Source organism: Parasteatoda tepidariorum, chromosome 3, assembly GCF_043381705.1.
Source record: "Parasteatoda tepidariorum isolate YZ-2023 chromosome 3, CAS_Ptep_4.0, whole genome shotgun sequence".
Classification (NCBI taxonomy): domain Eukaryota; kingdom Metazoa; phylum Arthropoda; class Arachnida; order Araneae; family Theridiidae; genus Parasteatoda; species Parasteatoda tepidariorum.
In genome coordinates, this window is record NC_092206.1 from 18,647,299 (window position 1) to 18,666,357 (window position 19,059).

Genomic DNA, 19,059 nt, shown 5'->3' on the forward strand with positions numbered 1-19,059 from the left:
CAAGATTTTATAATAAGTTTACTTAATATAATAATAATTTTGATCATGAAGCATCTAAAAAATTTTCCTGTTACAATCAGTCATGTTGTTTACTTTTTGTTATATTATATCTTTACTATAAATGTTCTTAAATTTTTCAGACCTGGGCCATTAGTTGCTCATGCTGAGTTGCGTCATTCAGCGATTCATTTACTGCTTTCTATGCTTCCTTTGCCTTTACATTTTTTCAACTTGCCTATAAAGAGTAAGCAATTATTTAAAAGACATTTATTTAAATATTTGATTTATGAATAATTTCAACTTAATTGCCTTTTTCTGTGTTACATTTTATAGCTCTTACATCTACGGAGAAGTCTAATCTAACATTCCAATCTTTGAAGATTCGTCTTGTGAATCTTTTGATAAATGCTTTACAGGTTGAAACTGAATCACTGAATACACATATGCTTCTAGGTAAATAATCTTTATTCTAAATAATCTTAATCTTGGTTAATAATCTTTAATCTATAACAGTGTGACCACAGAAAACAGAGTAGGAAAAAATCAGGGAATTTTATTAATCTGAAAAAAATCAGGGATATGTCAGGAAATTTAATTTAAAATTCCCTTAAATTCAGAAGAAATTAATTAAATTTGTGTCACTTGAAAGTTAGATTTTTTTTAAAAATTTATTTCGTAATTATTATTTTTAAAGAAAATTTAATGTACAACTCTATTAGCAACGATAAGTGTTTTTTTATATATATATTTTTTATGTATAAGAATAAGGCATAACTGAAAAATTAAATTTAAAATACTTAAAATGAAGAAAAGAATTAATTTAAGGTACTGAAAAGTCCAATATTTTCTTCCAAAACAATTGCTTTTCAGTATAAAAAATTTTTAAAAATTTTTTATTTTCAACTCTAATAGCAAATGTAAGTGTTTTGTAACATATTTTCTGAGTGAGATTAAAATATAACTGAAAAATTAAATATAAAATTTATGCCATGTGTTACAAAACTAAGGGGAGTTCAATAAAAATCGATCTGGAAAAATTAGGAGATTTTTATTCCGCGTCTTAGCGGCCACCCTGTATAAACACTTTCTGTTATACTATTTAATGAGATAACACCAGTATAGTGAATCCAGAGCTGGATTCACCCAAGGACCCGCAGCCGATAAGCAGAGACCATTAACAGCACAGTCAAAAAAGTTGGGGAGACAGAAGTTTTTTTTCCTTGATTAATTCATATAGTTTTTCACTTGCTGTTGGTGATATATGGAGGAGCTCTAGCCACAGGGTGGCATTTTGGAGTTTCTCTCCCAGGAGGAACATCGACGAATTCAGATATTTATTTTTATTAGATCTGATATTTCCTTTTCCCCATAAATTTACACTGCTAGTGCCTATTCGTAATTTATATTATGTTTAAATTATATATGTTTTGAATTTTGAATAATTACCTCATGCAAAAAAAAGCGTTTACTAATTTGAGTGAACTTTATAACTAAGAAACTTTTTTGTCAATTAATAAAATTAATAACTGTAATTATGTTGACCATTATTTTAGTCTGAATTAACTTTGCTAATTAATTTTTTATAATATTGATCTTTTTTTTTTTTGTAGGTTAAATATTTTAGTTTTTCACTGAGTAGCTTAAATCAATCTTTACCTATCTCTTCTTTGCCTTATGTTGTATCCTAAGTTTAAATCTATATGATCGTGATGTTTATCTATATAATAGATTCAACAAAATCATTTACAATACATACATAGTTATTTATTTTATGATTGTCCCAATCCTATCTTTTTGATGATAATCTAGGTCAAGGCTCATTGATTCTTTGATCAAAAATCATTTACTTTAGCAGCAATGAGTCTTGATCCAAATTTGGATCTATAGCCATACAAAATATGTAACCAAACTTACTCAGAAATGTAATGTTCTGTGAAAATATTTTTATAGAAATATATATTTAGTATAAAATATTTTTATGTTTTAACAATTGGATGTAAAAAATGTATTTTGAATAATGTTTGTATTGAATAAATATTAAAAAAATGTATCTAGTCTGTATCCAGACCTAGCGGTTTTGCCTATTTTTAACTATTCACTCGGTCGCATTAGTCTAAAACTTTAGTCTTTTTATTTTCTAGTTTATATGTCTGATGAAAAAGTTATTAATTATATTTTATCGTTATGCAAAAAATTATACTCAGAACATCTTTTTTTTGCAGGAGGTCTTATGTTTTTCATTCAAGATTCGGCAGCTTGTGAAGATAATGAACAAATAACTCAACCGCCTTCAAATGACAATGCTAGTGTTGATTCTGTTAATAGTTTACTGTCATCTGGTATGTAATGCTGTTCAATTATAATCAATGTCAATCTCATGTGAAAAAATTATTTTTTGAATGCCTAATTATTTTATGGAAAATGTTTAGCCTTGATGTCACTAAATATTTTAAGGAAACATGTTACCATGGCGTTCAGTGTGAAACATTATTGATATTCACAGAAAATATCTTATTAATAAATGGACAATTGAATAAATTTATTTAATTTTTTAAATTGAAGTGTTTCGAGTAATATAACTTTAAACTGCACTTTTTGTTATTTTTATATTAAACTGTTACTAAATATTGCTTTCAGATAAGTACTTTAGAAGTTTCCACATTTCCCACTCGGTAACAGCACAATGACTGGAATTATCTTATTGCCTTCATAAATATCATTGTGTCTTTGTTTAAAAGCGATATCCAAAATAATTTACAAATATGACTTATCATCCCGATAGCAGAAATCCTCCAGCACGGCAGAAAGTTCTGCAGATTATTTTCATCTCAGATTTTTTTTTTTTTTTTGAAAAAAAGAAAAAAACATTACAGTATCGGAAGAAAATTTTTTTTCTTATATTTATTAAGTAAGCCTAAAATATTATTGAGAGGAGAAACAGAAATATCATTTTCAACTCCTAAATCTAGAAAAAATTTAGAGACAAGGAAAAATTAATAAACAAATTTTTACACCCAGTTGCTTATTAACGTATATAATCGTTATAAACTTGATGGGGATTCGTCCCAATTTTTAAATTTCAATTATTTCATTATTCCATTCATTTAAAATGTGCAAAAAATTTTATTAAAATAGCAACTTCTGAATAACATTTTTTATAATGTTGTTGGACACATGTTAGATTAAGCCTAATTTTTACAATGATTCTGGCTGTAGTCGTAAACCCATGAAATTGGGTCGGCTGTTCAACGATGGTTATAAAATAATAGAAAATAAAAAAATAAAATAAATGATTCTGGCTGTATTAGACAAATTTGAATTCATGAAGATTGTGCTGCACATTGACTTTGTAAATTCTGCTATGGAATTATATTGTCCAAGTATTCAACTAATGATCTGTTTTTAAAGTGAAGTAAGAGAAATCTGAAATTATTAATTGTAAAGAAATACATTTTGTCAATCATCAGCATGAAAAGCTAAGTGTAGGACATATATTAACACAGGGGAATTGTATGAGAACACTTGTTACAAATTAAACTTTATTAAAACAAATAAAAATGAGTTCAAAAATTAACATTAAGAAGTGATTTACCTTATCAGGACTGTAGTGTTGGTGAAATTTGGGAAAATGGAAGTTTTGTTACATTTATTTTTATAAGAGCTTTGTTTTCTTTTGCAGTTGTTATATAAATCATAGCTTTTTAATATAAATAACCATTTATCTCATCGATCAGTTTTACTATTAGACTGCCTTGGAAGTGTTGCAATATAATTGACATCAGAGTGTATATATATATTTTTTGCCACATAAATATTTTGTTAATGGACTAAGATTTTAAATAATGCATTTTTTTTTACCAATATGAGTAAATATCTTTTTACATGAAATTTCATTTATGTTTTTAATTATAAAGAATGAAATGTTACTCCACTTAATATTTAAGAAAAAATTATTTTCATGGCAAACTTATAAAAATTCTTATACTTAATGTTTAGTTTTACAATAATTTAAAATCTATCATCAACAGTAAACATTTTATTAACAGTTTTTTTTTTTTTGTTAATCTTTAGATGAAAGAATTATTATCTTAAATCCTTTTAATAAAACAACTTGAAAGGCTTAAACCTTTAAAATTTTTGTGTAATTAAATAGTTTTAGTTTTTTTTTTTTTAGTTGCCTCACAAAAATTTTTTTAAATTTCCCTTATCAATTAGCAAATTGAAAATTAATATTAACCAAGTGAACTCGCAAATGTCCTTGGTGCTCATAATTCGATTATATATTGTATTCTTGGTAAAATAAATTTAGCCTATAATATTTCCAAATGATGGATTTTCTAATGGTTCCTCCAGAACTACAGACAGAAGTAGCTGAAAGTTGCGATTCTCTAAGCTCATCTGAGTGTAGCAGTTTGGGTCCTGACCTTGACAACCTATTAAGAGCTGATTTCCCTCTTCTTATTGATGGTAAAATAAAAACATAAATGTGTATGAAAAGAAATATCTTTTGGGTACATTTGTTTCTTTTTGTGCTTATTTTTTTCCTGTGGTGGTGGTACCCTTGGTGGTGGATCCATTCATTTTTAACTATCATTTCTTTTTAGTTTCTCTTCTTGGGAATGTATTGCTTTGCTGTAGTTTTTGTTTATATTTTAATTTTCTCTGTGTGTCTTAACATGCCTGTTTCTGTGTTTTCAATTATTCTTTGTTAATACAATAAATAAAATATATGTTTATTTTTGAAAAATAGTGTATTGGTTTACATGATAATATTGTCGATTTTTATTGATTTAAATTTTTTTTTATTATTTAAACTATTCTATCAAGCGTGGATGCTGGGGTTTTTCTTTAAAAATTGAACAAAATATTGACACATTTACCTTTATAAAAAAGCTGTAAAAAAGTTTACTTTTATAAAAAAATTATGATCATGTTTATTGGAATAAACTCAGAATATTTCCAGAAAAAGGGCACAGTTTTTTATCTTTGATATGAGAGATAGTATCAGAAAAATTCCATAATTTTAATATTATTCATAAGTACAAAGTTGATACTAAATTGTTTTCATGGAGGTTCTTTATCCTCATAACCATTTGGAAAAAAAGATGAAAAGTATTATGTAAAAATTAAATGCATTGTAATATTTTTTTTTTCTAAATACTAGCAGGATTTAAGTTTAGAATTTCTTCTATTATTTAAAGCGCTTTTTTTCAACTCACATTTATTATTTTTATTTATTGTTAATGGCGCTTCAATTTTCAGTATCAGTGTTGCGAGTCATTTTAATTGGTAGCTGATTAAGTACAAATACAAGGTAATTAGATTAATCTCATTTCATTTATAGTCTTTGTCACAAATAATTAGAGAGTGTAAATAAAGAAATTTCCTTTCATATTATAGCGGAATTTAGGCGAAAGCTGCCTTATTTAGAAAAAATACTAAATCAGTCAAGATTAGTATAATAAGTGATAGAAGTTTTTATAAATTTTAGATGAAGTAAAGGTGTGAATTAAGGATTCCCTAATTCAAATACAGAATCCTTAATTCACACCTTTACATTAATTGTCTTATTTAAACTTACATTAATAATTATAAAACTAAATGTTTTGTTTTTGCATGTTTTTAACTGTATACTAATAAAACTAATATGAAGCTTGCTCTCAATGTTATGTAGTGTAATAAATTAAAGTTTTCATGTTCCTCTTACTATAACTTGCATCAAATGACACATTTAGTTTACTCAAAATCATTACATTTATTTTTTACGCACTGAAAAGCATATTGATTCGATTATATATTTTACTTTAAATTTTTAATATTTGTTTTTACTCTTGGGTTAAAAGAAAGAACTACATTATTTATTAAAACTGCTGAAATGAACCTTATTTATTTTATACCTTTTGATAATCTAAAAGGAATGTTTAGCATAATTACATTAAGTCTCAAATTGATATAGACAATTTTTTATACATAAGAAATATTAAAATAAATATTTTATTGAAAAAAATTATCCTGTATAAAAATTAATTTTTAATTATTGAGGTTCTGTAATTTCTTTTTCCTGTTTTTTCTTTCTTAGAAATTATTTTAAAGTGATGATTTGTACTCATGTTTGACATTTTGTGCCTTTCTTTTATCCCAGATTCTACTCATGCTCTTTTCCTTCGTGCGACCTACCTCATCTGCCACAGATTGATATCTTCTTGGAAGACTGATCTCAATGTTTCTCTTGCTGCTCTTGAAGTTTTATCTGGATTGGCTAGAATTCACCTCCCTCAAGCAGGTATATTTTGTGCTATAAACACATTGTATATATTATTTGTTGTGCTAAAGGTCTTTAGTACATTTTTTTCTTACTCTTAATGGTTTCAAAGGTTTGACAAGGGGCTGTAGAGGATGCACTTGCAAGAAAGTAAAGCATTTATGCAACAGTCGTATGTAGGCTAAAAGGATGATGGAGTTAAGGCATCATAATTCCATAACCAATAGCATGATGGTGGCAATGTGGTCAGCATTGCTCATCAATCATCCTGAAAGGCTGGTACCAATCAATTTGAAGTTGGGTGGACACTGAAGATCGAATCTGTCACAATGACTGATCAGTACCTTTCCCCACTTAGCCATTGGGGCTCTTAAATGCGATGTAACGTATCATAAGCTATATCAAGAACTATTCAGTTTTTTTTTATTATAAAAAACTTTTATTAACAAACAACACAAACAGTAACAAATATACAGTACCCGTAACGGGATAGTGAAAAGATCATAAACAACTAGAAAACCCCGTAACGGGATATACGGAAACTCAAATTCCACAATAAAACTAATCTTAAAAATAATCAACAACTTTCTTTTTGTGTTCTAATTTTATCGTCTGTTTTTTATTTTTTTAAATTTATCTCTTTATGTGTTTATTTATTTAATTTATGCTTTTGCAAACCAATTATCTTTTTAATATTTTTAGACTTTACAGCGCTTACATCTCCTAGAAATATAAAATGTGTAATTAAGTTTTAAAGGATTGTTAGAAAAAATTGCCAGTATTAAACCACTTCAGACCATGACATTTATGATAAAATATAATTATTGAACATTAGTTTTCAATGTATCTATTTTATTGAAATGTATTAGCACAAATGTCTAAATATTTCAACTTTTAAACAGTTTATATCATTCAGTGGAGGTTTTTTTCGGCTTCATTTTAATTATTAAATATATTATTAATTACATTAATTTTTATTTATTCAATATATTATTAATTATATTGATTTACATTATTAATTAAAGTTGATTTTAATTTTAAAAATTTTCATTCAAGTCAGAAAATTTTTCACTATTATATTTAACATGCACTTTGAAAACGTACATATAGAATGACTTTTTTTTACATAATTCTTGATACAGTGTCTTTTTTGTAGGAAAAATTGTCAGAGGATTAAAAACAAATCTATACAAACAGCATTAAAATGCACTCTTGTTTTCTTGAAATTTTTTTTTTTTGAAAATCTTTACAGTAAGACAAAGTCAATTTATTCTTCAGGAGATCAATTAACTAAATGTCACAAGAAATTATTTGGAAAAATTTAAAAAGAAGAGCAGAAAGTGCTTGAAAAGCATGGCTTGCTGTGTTCTGCTTAGAATATCGTAAAATATATTTCCACCAAATTTCAAAATTAATTAAAAAGTTTGACAACAGAGACCACTGTTCACCATAAAACAATTTTTAGTTTTATATCAAACTATTCCAACGGAAATATTTGCATAGAGATTCCTGTTAATTTTATGCTCTGAACGCTCTACATTGTTACTGTAAATGGTGGTTCTAGAATTGAAGTTCTGTTGTACTTGCTGCTAGTTTTAAATTGTTTTTATTCCCATTGTCCCTTCCCTAATCTAGTAATAACCTGTACATATTTTTTATTTTTATTAATAAAATTATAAATAATAGAATATAATAAGTTTTATAAAACTATCATTTATGGTGAAAAGTAAATACTAATTATTTGTTTGTTATTTATGCAACCGTACATAGTGAAAATTGCTACGGGTAAGTACATGAAAAAATAAAATATCAACAATATTTTAACTAGTAGTTTCTTGTGATTTAGATGAATAGAATACTTATTTTTTTATTTTAACTAATCTAACTTTCTCAAATAATTTTTCTATATTTTTCTTAGATTCTCTGGAGGGAAAACGAGCAGTGAAATGGATTTGTGATTACATTGTATTCCAGTGTTCCAGGCCACCCCCTGCTCATTCCAAGGATTTACATTCCACAATTGTTGCTGCTTATCACTGTGTCACAACATGGCTTGTTGAGCACCCTAATTTATTAAATGATAAGGAAACAGTTCACACTGTTCTGGAGGTTGTAGAACTTGGAATATCAGGATCAAAGTCACAGGTAGAAAAAATTAATTAATTGTAAATTGTAGGTTAGCATACTATTAATTAAAAATTAATTAGTTGTATGCTAAATTTTTATGTGTTCGTTAGAAAGATTTTAAATCTTAAATATGTCTGAAACATTTTTTAATTAAAGACTGTATGTTATGTTGAAAATTTGTTAGTCCTACTCATAGATATGTATTTCATTACTACAACTATTGTATAAAACAAGTTAACGGAAGTTAATTCGAGCACACTGAACAGGCTAAACTGTAAACACTTGAGATAATTTCAACAGTCTTATTTTATGCTGCTGTATTTCAATATATGATATAATCAAGAATTGAAAAACAGTATGAAAGCTAAGAAAAAATCTTTCGATTGATATTTATCATTTACTTGAGCTATAACATTTATTCAAAAATAAAGTGTAGCCTTTTAGAAAGAGAACAGAAAAACACACAAACAGGGTTCCGTAATGACTGTAATCCATTGTTGGGATGTTATGAATTGATATTATATTTGATTTGTGAATTTTTTTTTAATCCTATTGTTTCTTATATTACAAAAAGAAAGATAATAAAAGCCTTTGTATGTGCAAGATTACATTACACGACTCATATTGCTGATCAAAATCCAAAATTAAATATATAAAGTTTTATTAATATTGTATTTTTGTCAAAATAAAGTTCTGAAATAAGGTTTCTTAAATAATTGTTTCTTTAAAAAAAATTTGAAATATTGTGTGTGTTAAAGGGTAATGTTGCCATAATATTTTTTCTTTATTTTCTTGCTCATTGACTTTATTGTAATCTTCATAAATCCTTTTCATTTAATCTCGTTTTAATCATTGTTGAAATTAAAAAAATAGTTACCAACTGTCCTATTCAATCCTAAAATCGGGTTGTGTGAACAAGGTCAGATATTGGTAATAATTTTTCCTTAACTTTTCTAACTAATAATGGTTAACTTTATTTTAATAATGGTTTTTACATCGTATTTAATTTTTAAAATTAAATACTCGTTTTTTAAACTTTTTACAGTTCCTTTCATTGTTTAAGTTTCAATTAAAATCAAAAGATTGGACAATTTACTGTTTTACTACATTAATTTTAGATGTTAAATCAAACAATTCAGTGGTGATAAATAAAATAAAGAAAAATGCTATTACCCTTTTTTTGTGAAAAAAAAAGCCTTTTTTAGTAAGCAAGTTTTTCTTTGATGGGGTGAATTGTGTTGAAATTAAATCATCTTCAACAATGGATTTATACAGCTTTTCTATAGAGTTTTTCAAAGGTATTTACTGCTGCTGTTTTCAGACTTCATTTTAATTGCTTCATACGATTTTATTTTTGAGATGCGTGTTTTTAACTCACTTTGGTTCTAATTGAAGATATGTTCAAAAGTAAAAGCTGATATGTTGTTTTTTTATTCAGATCTAAATGCACTTGGTCATACTAATTTACAGGAATCTTAAATAGCTTACATTTCTATCAAAGAATCAGTGGATATATTGTGATTAGAAATTCTATACCACCTTCAGGGTTCTTCTTTGTGTCTTACTAATTTAATGCTTGTTAATTATTTATTTTTTAGTGCAACTTACTATTTTTTTTTAGTGCAACTCACCATTTTTACTTTTACCTAATGGTTAAGTGAGACAAAAGAAATTCTATAGGTTTTACGGATTTTTAGAAGCATTGCTAACTCACATGTTTGTTGGCGCCACTTTTGACCAAATGCCATCATTTTTTGATCATCAATTATTTACTGTAATACACAAATGACATATTTTTGTCATGTTTGCAAATTTGTTTTAAGTTCGTTGAATATGTTAATTAACAAAATTTCAAGTTTAATTAAAATATTGTTTCTTTTGAAAGTATTATATTAGATTTTGAATTTATTTTATGTATTGTGGTGATGTTCAGTTCATCACCACACACATTAAGATAAGAATAAAAATGAATAACAATTAAAAATAATATACTCTTAAGTAAGAGAACAGGATCATTAGAATGATCACTAATTGCAAGGTGTTAAAACTATTTATTTAATATAGATCATTTAAGACATTTAGAGTTACAAATTTTGTTCCAGGAAGGCATTCACTCCAATTAATAATAGGTACATAAAAATTTAACATGAAATTATACATTATGAAGCTGCACTGCTAATTAATAAATAAATAAAAAAATAATTATGGGGTGATAGAAAATTTTATAATATAACTTAGCTGTTGAGGATCCTCATATTTTTGTATCTTAACCTCAGCTCTCCAAAAACCATGTGTGTCATTGCCTTTTCTCTCACCTCCTCTAACCCAGCCCCCAAAGCATACTCAACTCTTATTGGCTGTTACCACCATCACAAAATAAGTAGGGCTATACTTGCTATTTCTTTTTTACATTTATTTTTGGCTAAATTATTTAAGGGCAGAAAAGGGCAGGTGAAAACTTATGAAAGAGAAACTAAAACTTTAAAGTAATTATAGCAGTGCAGCAAAGATAAAAGTAACAAAACATCATAAAAGCAATACCACATAAATATAAAAGTAACAAAACATCATAAAAGCAATACCACATAAATATAAAAGTAACAAAACATCATAAAAGCAATACCACAGTATTTTTGGAGTGTTTTTTTTATTCATACATGTCCTAAGAATCTTAATTGTTCTGATGCATTTTTTAAAAAAATATTTTCTAGTTTCTAATCAAATTGTCTTTCCATATTTTAATTTATTTAGCCAAAAAGAAGTGATCCTCCTAAACTCAAAGGTGACAAAGAACTGAAACCAGCATCGATGCGTGTAAAAGATGCTGCTGAAGCTGTATTGGCACACATGCTTGATTATGTTGTGAGTAAATTTAGTCTGATTTTTTTTAAATTTATGATACACTTCTCAATTTAGTTTATGAACCACTCTCAGTTGCACCAAAGCCCACATTTTTGCACAATTGCTAAAATTCATTCGATTTATGTACCAAAATTGATATTTTAATTTTAGCTGCATAATAACCACTCAAAAAGTTTTTTTTTTTTTTTTTTTTTTTTTTTTTTTTTTTTTTGCAAAAGTTATAAATTGTATGACTAATTGTTTAAATTTGTATCATTGATTGGCTATGTGTGCTCACTGTAAAGAAGCTTGATTTAGAATAACAATTCCATATGTAAGACATCACTGTTGTTTATGTATTTGCTACTGTTGTTTTTTAGTTATTTTTCCTTAAAATTATTTAAAATGTGTTTACATTGTTGTCTTTTAACTATATTCCATTCAAAAATGAATTAGTATGTTGAAATATTAACAAAATACTTTACTTTGTATTTGAATCAAAATTTTTATACATACAATTTTTATACATTTTATACATAAAAAAAATTTCTCTCTTCAATATCTTAGTACTACATATGAGCTTTTCAAGCCCAAATAAATTTCTGCTGAAATTTATTCTCGACTTGGATGAGTTGATTTCTTGCTTGGATGAGTTGATTCAGAACTTGTGTTCTTTATGAGATAAATAGAAACTAAAAACGTTCTGTAATTATCAGAGTAATTAAGAGTTAATTAGCCTAATTGGCAGTAATGCTAAATAATAACACATTTTTGCCAAGATATAAGTGTCAAATTTGAACCATGTCTTCCTTATCAGGTATGACGAAAGACTAAATTAGTTTCTTTTCAATATTGTTTAGTTATCAGGATAGTTCGAAAGTACTTACACTAACTGGAACAAAATAAAAGTCTGCCAGAAAGATAGAATTCCCAAATTTTGTCCACGTGTTCCTAACATATAATGGGGATTCTTTCATATATAGAATTCTATTGCTATGTGTTATCCCTGGAATCCATAAGGAGAATAGTTCTCAAAACAGGAACATAGAAATGTAAGTTACACAAAAATTGCAACTTTCTTCATAACAGAAATCAAAAGATAAATATCTTAAATTCATTATTAGGTAACAATCGCCTAATTTTATGGTAAAAATTATTAATTTTAACATCACAATAAAATTTTGGATATAAAGGAGGCTCTGTCATATTCAGTAAGGAGACTACTGTATTTAATTAGTGAATTTATAGACAAATTATGTACTTGTGCAATTATTACTTCCAATAATATTTCCAGAAAATATTTTTCATCGAATTTGAATTTGGGGAATCATTGCTTATAGTGGATTTATTGTTGTGTCTGCTGTTGGTTTACTATTGTCGGTTTGACTGTTGTACTGTTTCACTACTTTATTTCTGCTAACCAGCAATGATTTCCAACTTTATTAATAATTATTTTATATTTCATTTTTATCCCAGGGATATTTTCCACCTCCCTGTGGATCGCAGAATTTATCATCTCTGTTAGATGAGAAATCTTTGTTGCAACAGTGCAAAAACTTGAATGATGACCAACTGACCAAAGAAGAAGTTGTTAAACACTTCCGATACTTTGCTGTGGACAGTTCAATTATTCTAGCTCTTTTGGAACAGCACCTGGGAAATGAACAAGGTAAATATTTTGCATTTTCCTAAATGTATTACCATTTGAGAGATTTATTTCATTAAGAATTCATCATCCTGGATTGCCTTTTTATTTTATTTTCCAACTGATTAAACAAAAGTGATCTTAATTTATTTAGATTAAACAATTAAATTCTGTGCAGTAAAAGCATACTATAATGTTTTCTTGAGGCTGAGTGTTTAATATCTTTAACAACATTTGGTGCGATTTTATTACTAAATTTACGATTTTATTACTACGATTTTATTACTTGTTGTTGGAGCTCGGCAAAAATTATTAGGCAGGCAGGAAATTCGATTCCAGTTAACTTTTAAGCATTTTTATGCTGTATAAATATTTTATTATTTGAGTTTAGTGGATTTTGTTTCATGTCAATATGGTGAAAAACGTATGTAAAATATACACATATATAACATACCCTTCAGGATGCAAAAATTTTAAAATTATCTTTTGTGTAATAATTAAAAAAAAACAAAAAAAAGTAATTGTGTTTAATTAATTGATTTAAGCAAGAATTATTTTGTTATTTTTATGAGTTTACTTTCTTTTCAACTACAAACTTCTTAAAACTCACTTAAAACTCACTGCTATTATTTAAAGTTTGCATTTCAGGAGAATGTAGTTAAGTTCCATACCAAGTCCCTTATCAATTAAATTTAGCTAGATTAGTGCCTTACAAAGCGGAATTTGAAATACTCAAATTAATGTAAGAAATAATGAATTAGCCTAACCTAAAAATAAATGAATTAACTTAGAATTAGCTTAGCCTAAAAATAATTTACTATAGTTATGATTATCCGAATTATCTGGTTTCTGCTACTGCAATATTTTTTTAAATTATAAAAGAGCATTTTTTCTAAGAAACTTCTGTAAAGGGGGAAGCAGAGTGGGCCACCCTTCTAAAACACTTAGGGAGAACACTGACCCAGACAACTTAGCAAGAATTAAATGCGAGAATTGAAATTTGGAATGTATGCAATCTTTTCAATTGTAGTGCTTTATTCTTTAAAAAAAAATATGGGCATCATTAAATGGAGACACCTAGTTTCTGATGGAGCAAACTTAAGACAAATTATTAGAACAACTCTGACTAGTACTAGACTATCATGTTGAGAAAGAAAAAAAAGAAGATGGAACTGGTTGTGAAGGTTCTTAATCTTACCTCAATGCCGTATGACCATTTGAATTTTTTTCAACCTTAAATTATAGAGATAGTCATAATATGGAAAACATAGCCATAATTTAAGGAAGCAGTAAAAATTTTGATTTTATATTGTTACTTTTTTTTATACTTCTAAGTCTAATTGGGTGAATGATCATTGAGTTCTGAAGTTATTGGAAATGTTATTTTTTTTCATATTTTGCATTAAAATAATTATTTTTCCATGTTTTCTTAAATATCTTAAGCGTTTTAAATGCTTGTTAAATAGAAATGGTTCATTGATTGATTAATATTAATTGGTAATTATTAATTCTACTTACAATGTTAGTTTCTAATTATTTTTTATTTTGTAGATCCACAGCCAACGTTAACAGCTTTAATAAGAGGTCCCTTTGGTCGTTATGCATGGTGTGTGCAGTTGCGTCATTTACCATATAGCAAGGTGAGTTAGAAATTACTTGTGTCTTCATTTTGCTTTTAAATTTCAATTATGTGCAATTTTATGTATTTTTTCTCTTATGTAGTCTGGCAACAAACCTTATTCTATAAACCCAGGCAGACCTTTGCCATTAAATGATGTTGGGACAGTGTACAATATTAAACAACGATATTTTCCAGAATCAGTGGACAAAATAACAACTTGTCAAGCGTGAGTGCAATCTATATGCTCTAAACTTTTAGTGCTTGTAATTATTGCAAATTGTTTTGAATTTGTTGCGAAAGTGGATAAATCAATGATTTTAATTAATTTGGTATGATTTATAAATTGTTCATGCAGAATTGTCAAAAGATGAAATAAAATTATGACTCTAAAAATTTTAATTTTAGGTTGCTCTAAAGTCAATAAAAATTATTATATCCTTACTATTTTTTTTTATTTTCAATCAAATTTTTTTCAGTGCTTTCTAAAAATGTTAGATTTTGTAAGCCATTATCTTCATAAACTACGAAATTTTTGTCACAATAAAAAAAAGTACTTTATGTGTAAAATACATCACTTATCTAAGAAAAATAAAAAAAAATTTATAGATCGTCTTGTTATACTTGTTTAAATTATCAATCAATTAATTAATATGAAATGTTATTATTAACACTTCTTCACAAATTACATTCTAATATAATCAATAAACTGTTTATTTTACATCTGAAATTAATTGTATGATTTAGACAATAATTTCAAATATGTAACAAAAAAATATTAAACTCGAATTTTAATAGTTTCAATTTGATTTAATTCATCAATCCAAATAAAATAAAATCTGCTTTTATTATAAAAAATTTTAGCTTTCTTTTTAATTTGTAAAAACAAATACTATATCTTATTATTCTACGTCTTATGTATTAGAGGGAGTCATGAATTTCTTAAGATACTTTCTATAGCTCACTATCCTGCTTTTTTAAAGAATAAATCTATATTAAATAATATATTATTTTTTTTACCAAAAATAATTATATTTTTTTTTAATCAAAAATTCATTTTAAATAATTTTTAATGTATTGAAACGATTTAAAATAATTCTATCCTTTTTCAAAACTTTATTTTGATAGGTTTTTTTTCGAAAATTCTATTTAAATAATCATATTATTACATAAAATAAATTGTAAAATTAAGTTAGCTTTCTTTAGAGAAGTTGTGGTGCAATTCTTTTTAAATGCTTTAACTATGCTCATTATTTTAGACTAAGGCTCAATATCTAACATTATTTAAGGCTCATAATCTAAATTTTTTTTTAAATTTTAAAGGACAGCAATCTTAACACCTACACTAAAGTAATTAATTGAATTGGGATTAATTGTTTCCATTTATCAATAAATGAAGGGTGACAAAAAATAGAAAAAGATAAGATTTTGTTAAAAACAGAAAAAAGGCGTGAATTTTCTGATACAATTGTTGTGATTATATCTGCTATTTTTAGAAGAACAAAGTTTATGGCATTTTTAAGCTTGCCCTCCCCCCCCCCAAAAAAAATTTAAATTTAGACAAATATGCAAGTGAATAATTAAAAGTATGATTGAAACCAATTTTTAGGATAATTATTGCCTGTTACATCATTTTTCCTAAACTCCACTAATAGTCATCAAACATTTGTTTTGATTAAAAAAAGTATTTTTAACTAAACTATTTTGCTAAATTGTTTTAACTCATAAATTTTTTGCTTTTTTATTAAATACAATTATTGTTTTCTCTTTGGAAATAAAAATAGGGATCATAGCATACCATCGCTTGATAACGTTTCTCAGGATGAAGTTAATGAGTATCAGAAAGTTTTGCAGCTTATTGACAACCAAATTAATTTTGAGACTTCTGTTAAGAAACAGGTTGAATTGGAAGACAAGGATTATCCAAATCCCGAAACTGAATGCAAGATACCAAGGTAAGCACATCTGTTTTGTACATTAATATATTTTTTGAACTAGTTAAAATAACTTTTTATTATAACAGTATTAAGCTAAAATATGACTTTTACAATAAGTGAAGTAGGACCAGACACTTCCATGATTGCAGAGACAGTTCCAAATCTCCAAGCTGCTCGTATTTCCAATTTTAATAGGCTTCCTTGAATTATCTTAAAACAATTTTATTATGTATATGCTAATTTTAGCCCTATTGTTACTTTTGCTTTGAATGTTCATTTTCTCAAATTTAGTCACTCTCAGTACATCAAGTATCAGATTGAAATCAAAAAGCAATATATTTTCAACAACTGGCAAGACAATTTGATTTAATTTTTTTATTGGAATAATTTCTTTATTACTTCGACAAAGATTGAAAATATTCAGATATTAAACTATTTATTACCATTAAAATTTTAACCATTAGTACTCCATAACTAGACAAAGTATATAAAAATAAATAATAATTTTACTAACAATAAAATTAAATCATTTATCACTCTGGAACTGGTTGTCCTTTTTGTGCATAATCTATTATTTGATTTCATTTTTTACCTTTCAAAGAACTCTATAAAAATAAGCAAATTTGTGATTTTTCAAATATTTCAAAAACTTAATCAGATTTGTTTTTTCCCTATGTCTTTATTGTTATTATTATACATTCGTAAATATATTTATTTTTTGCTCATGCTACAATTGTTGGTTTTTCAACTTTACAATAAGACAACACAAAGTAATTTTTAACTGGCAGATTGTGAATTATTTTTTATAAGTTGTCTGATATACCTTTATGTCTCTAAAGCATTTCCTTACAAAGAATTAAAAAAAATATAGTAATAATTTTTCATCACAGTTAACTCATTTTATTTTCTTAGAAAAAAATTTTAATTAATAAAGTGGGAAGGTTATCTGTAAAATAGCTTACATTGTGGAAGCAAAAAAACATGAATGAAAGAAAATAATTTATTATATATACAATGCATTTGTAAGCCACATTCTTAGATTATTTTTCTTCATAAATTTTGTACAAATTGAGACAATTTACATAACTGTGCACTAATTTAACTATTTTATGATCAATGCCTCCGTAACCATCACTTCATTACTTAGTACTCCGTCAGCCACTTTTCAATTCGTTGAGGACATTTTTTGACACTCTCATTCTATAAATCTCATTTTATTTCTCTCATTCTATAAATTTCACTTCATAAATTTGCATGGGAATCAAATTTTTTTGCTTTCTTTTTGCATGCAAAATCCTTATTATATTGACTGCATTGTAAAATGCAATCAAGTATAATTTCACTTAGGTACAAAATAAAAGGGGCAAGATTAAAAATTAATGCAAAAATATTAAAAATCCTCAGTTTGAAGACATCATGGTAAATCTAAAGAATGTTTGGCAATAAGATGGAAGCAGTAGCTAAGTCCTACAAAAACTTGTTACTTTTTTTGCATATACAATCCTTCTTTTTTTCCCAAAGTTCTTTTTTGTTGATTTTTCTAGTCTTAATATTTAATAATTAATTTAAAAATTAATAATAAAACCATTAGATAACCAGCATATTTAGGTTAATTTTGTTACATAATTATCTTTGAATCATCATAATTACTTATAAATCAGCAGCTTATGTCAAGAAGTCTTAAAATGGAAACTAACTTTCTTATTTATGCTTAATAAGTCTTTAAATGGCGACTAACTTCCAAATATTTAATTGAAAACTGCAATTGTAGCATCACTATTTTTATATTTTTTTAATGTCACTTAATCATTCATGTATTAATTTATTTCAATAATTACTTTTAAATCAACAGCTTATGTCAAGAATTTCAAACATCACGCTTGTTTCTTGCTCATCTTGGATTCCTACACTCAGATGCATTAAAGGTAATTGTGATCTTCATTTTATATGTTTTCACAAAACTTCTGTAGAAAAAAAAACCTCATAAAACTTTAGGGAGCAGTTTGATTTGAATAATTAAAAAAAAAATTTCTTCAAATTTCCACTTTATTTATTTCATACAAAACTTTTAATTGCACTCATTTATTTGAAAAAAATTTTTAATGTCCCTTATTTTATAATGAAAGTAACTTCTTGATATTATAAAATAACTTAAAATAACGAATAGAGGTCAACATAAAATATTAAATAATGACTTGAAAATCTACTGAAATTAATAGAGAAGTAATGGATATGACAATTAATAAACTTATTATGAGTATAAAAAATTCAATTTGAAAACCTGCATGTAAAGCAAAAAATATTAATGATGCAAAAAAATGCATTAAACATTTAGATTTTTAAAATATATAAAAAATTTGGTTTGAACACTTTTTATTTTCTCATCTTTTACTATAAATTTAAACATTTGTAACAGATTGCTGTTCATTTTCAGTAATTTTTTGTAACTTCTGAAAATTCCTAGTTATTTTTAAAGCTTTGAGGCTTTCTAAAAATGTTATCTATGGTTATGGTTCAGTTTTATCGTCCTCATTGGTATCACTTTTCACTTTAGCATTGGCAAAAAACTTCTTTGACTGACAACACCATAAGATTCAACATTTTCATCAATGGAAGCATGAACATCAAA

The 19,059-nt window shown here is 26.2% G+C and overlaps 1 protein-coding gene across 4 annotated transcripts in view; it reads left to right on the plus strand.

The window, feature by feature from the left end:
- LOC107457370 (ral GTPase-activating protein subunit beta) overlaps window positions 1-19,059 on the plus strand; it is a 44,488-nt gene that overhangs the window by 17,119 nt on the left and 8,310 nt on the right. For 3 of the 4 annotated variants that reach the window (XM_043045246.2, XM_071178388.1, XM_071178387.1), the window contains exons 11-22: window positions 141-244; window positions 334-453; window positions 2,223-2,339; window positions 4,354-4,467; window positions 6,143-6,283; window positions 8,181-8,407; window positions 11,141-11,251; window positions 12,707-12,899; window positions 14,427-14,515; window positions 14,598-14,722; window positions 16,278-16,448; window positions 18,283-18,355. In XM_043045246.2, coding sequence (XP_042901180.1) covers window positions 141-244; window positions 334-453; window positions 2,223-2,339; window positions 4,354-4,467; window positions 6,143-6,283; window positions 8,181-8,407; window positions 11,141-11,251; window positions 12,707-12,899; window positions 14,427-14,515; window positions 14,598-14,722; window positions 16,278-16,448; window positions 18,283-18,355 — 1,585 coding nt within the window. The remainder of the gene's footprint in view (window positions 1-140; window positions 245-333; window positions 454-2,222; window positions 2,340-4,353; window positions 4,468-6,142; window positions 6,284-8,180; window positions 8,408-11,140; window positions 11,252-12,706; window positions 12,900-14,426; window positions 14,516-14,597; window positions 14,723-16,277; window positions 16,449-18,282; window positions 18,356-19,059) is intronic. The other variant, XM_043045284.2, reaches the window with a different exon arrangement.